Source organism: Eufriesea mexicana, unplaced genomic scaffold, assembly GCF_001483705.2.
Source record: "Eufriesea mexicana isolate 0111107269 unplaced genomic scaffold, ASM148370v2 C37601450, whole genome shotgun sequence".
In the NCBI taxonomy this organism is placed as follows: Eukaryota; Metazoa; Arthropoda; class Insecta; order Hymenoptera; family Apidae; genus Eufriesea; species Eufriesea mexicana.
In genome coordinates, this window is record NW_017092562.1 from 1 (window position 1) to 558 (window position 558).

A 558-nucleotide genomic window follows, 5' to 3' on the forward strand; every position below is an offset into this window, starting at 1 on the left:
ATATTCTGTTCCTTTAAAAGATGTAGCCTCAAGTAATGTAAGTAATTTTTCCAACTTAGGTTTACACTCTCTAACCTTAAATATTTTAAACATTTATTTGTAGATAAAAATTTATAAATATTTTCTTACTGTATAGTTGCCATACCTCATAGTATGTATGAAAAATTCCAGAAATATTACACACTTTCATTATTCGATTTGTATCTACATTTGTTTGGTCAAATAAATTTAATTTTGGCACTAACATACAGGAATTAGATATTTCTGCCTCCTTAATATCATATGTTCGATTTTTTGTACATAATACTGCATAATCTTGCTTATTACCCTGAAATGTTAAACTGAAATGTTGAAAATAATTATAAGTTATTAGCAAAATATTATTAAATCCAACTAAATATATACCTATCTCCTTTGTTTACTGTTTCTATTAAATTTTCATCAAGTTCTAATAGCTTTATTTGCTTTTCGGTACACTGTTCTGGTACAGAATATAAAATTTGCGTTACATTTCGTAAATCAGATTCTTTAACACCAGCTAATTCTAAACTTTCACGC

At 26.2% G+C, this 558-nt stretch overlaps 1 protein-coding gene across 1 annotated transcript; it reads right to left on the minus strand.

Annotated features, from left to right (window-relative positions):
* Nucleotides 1-6: 6 nt before the first annotated feature.
* LOC108554748 (sister chromatid cohesion protein DCC1-like) lies at nucleotides 7-554 on the minus strand (the record flags this gene model as incomplete). Its single annotated transcript, XM_017910119.1, has 3 exons — nucleotides 7-75; nucleotides 146-341; nucleotides 406-554. Coding segments are annotated over 3 exons (414 nt in total), but the record flags the coding sequence as incomplete, so codon positions are not given.
* Nucleotides 555-558: the final 4 nt, after the last annotated feature.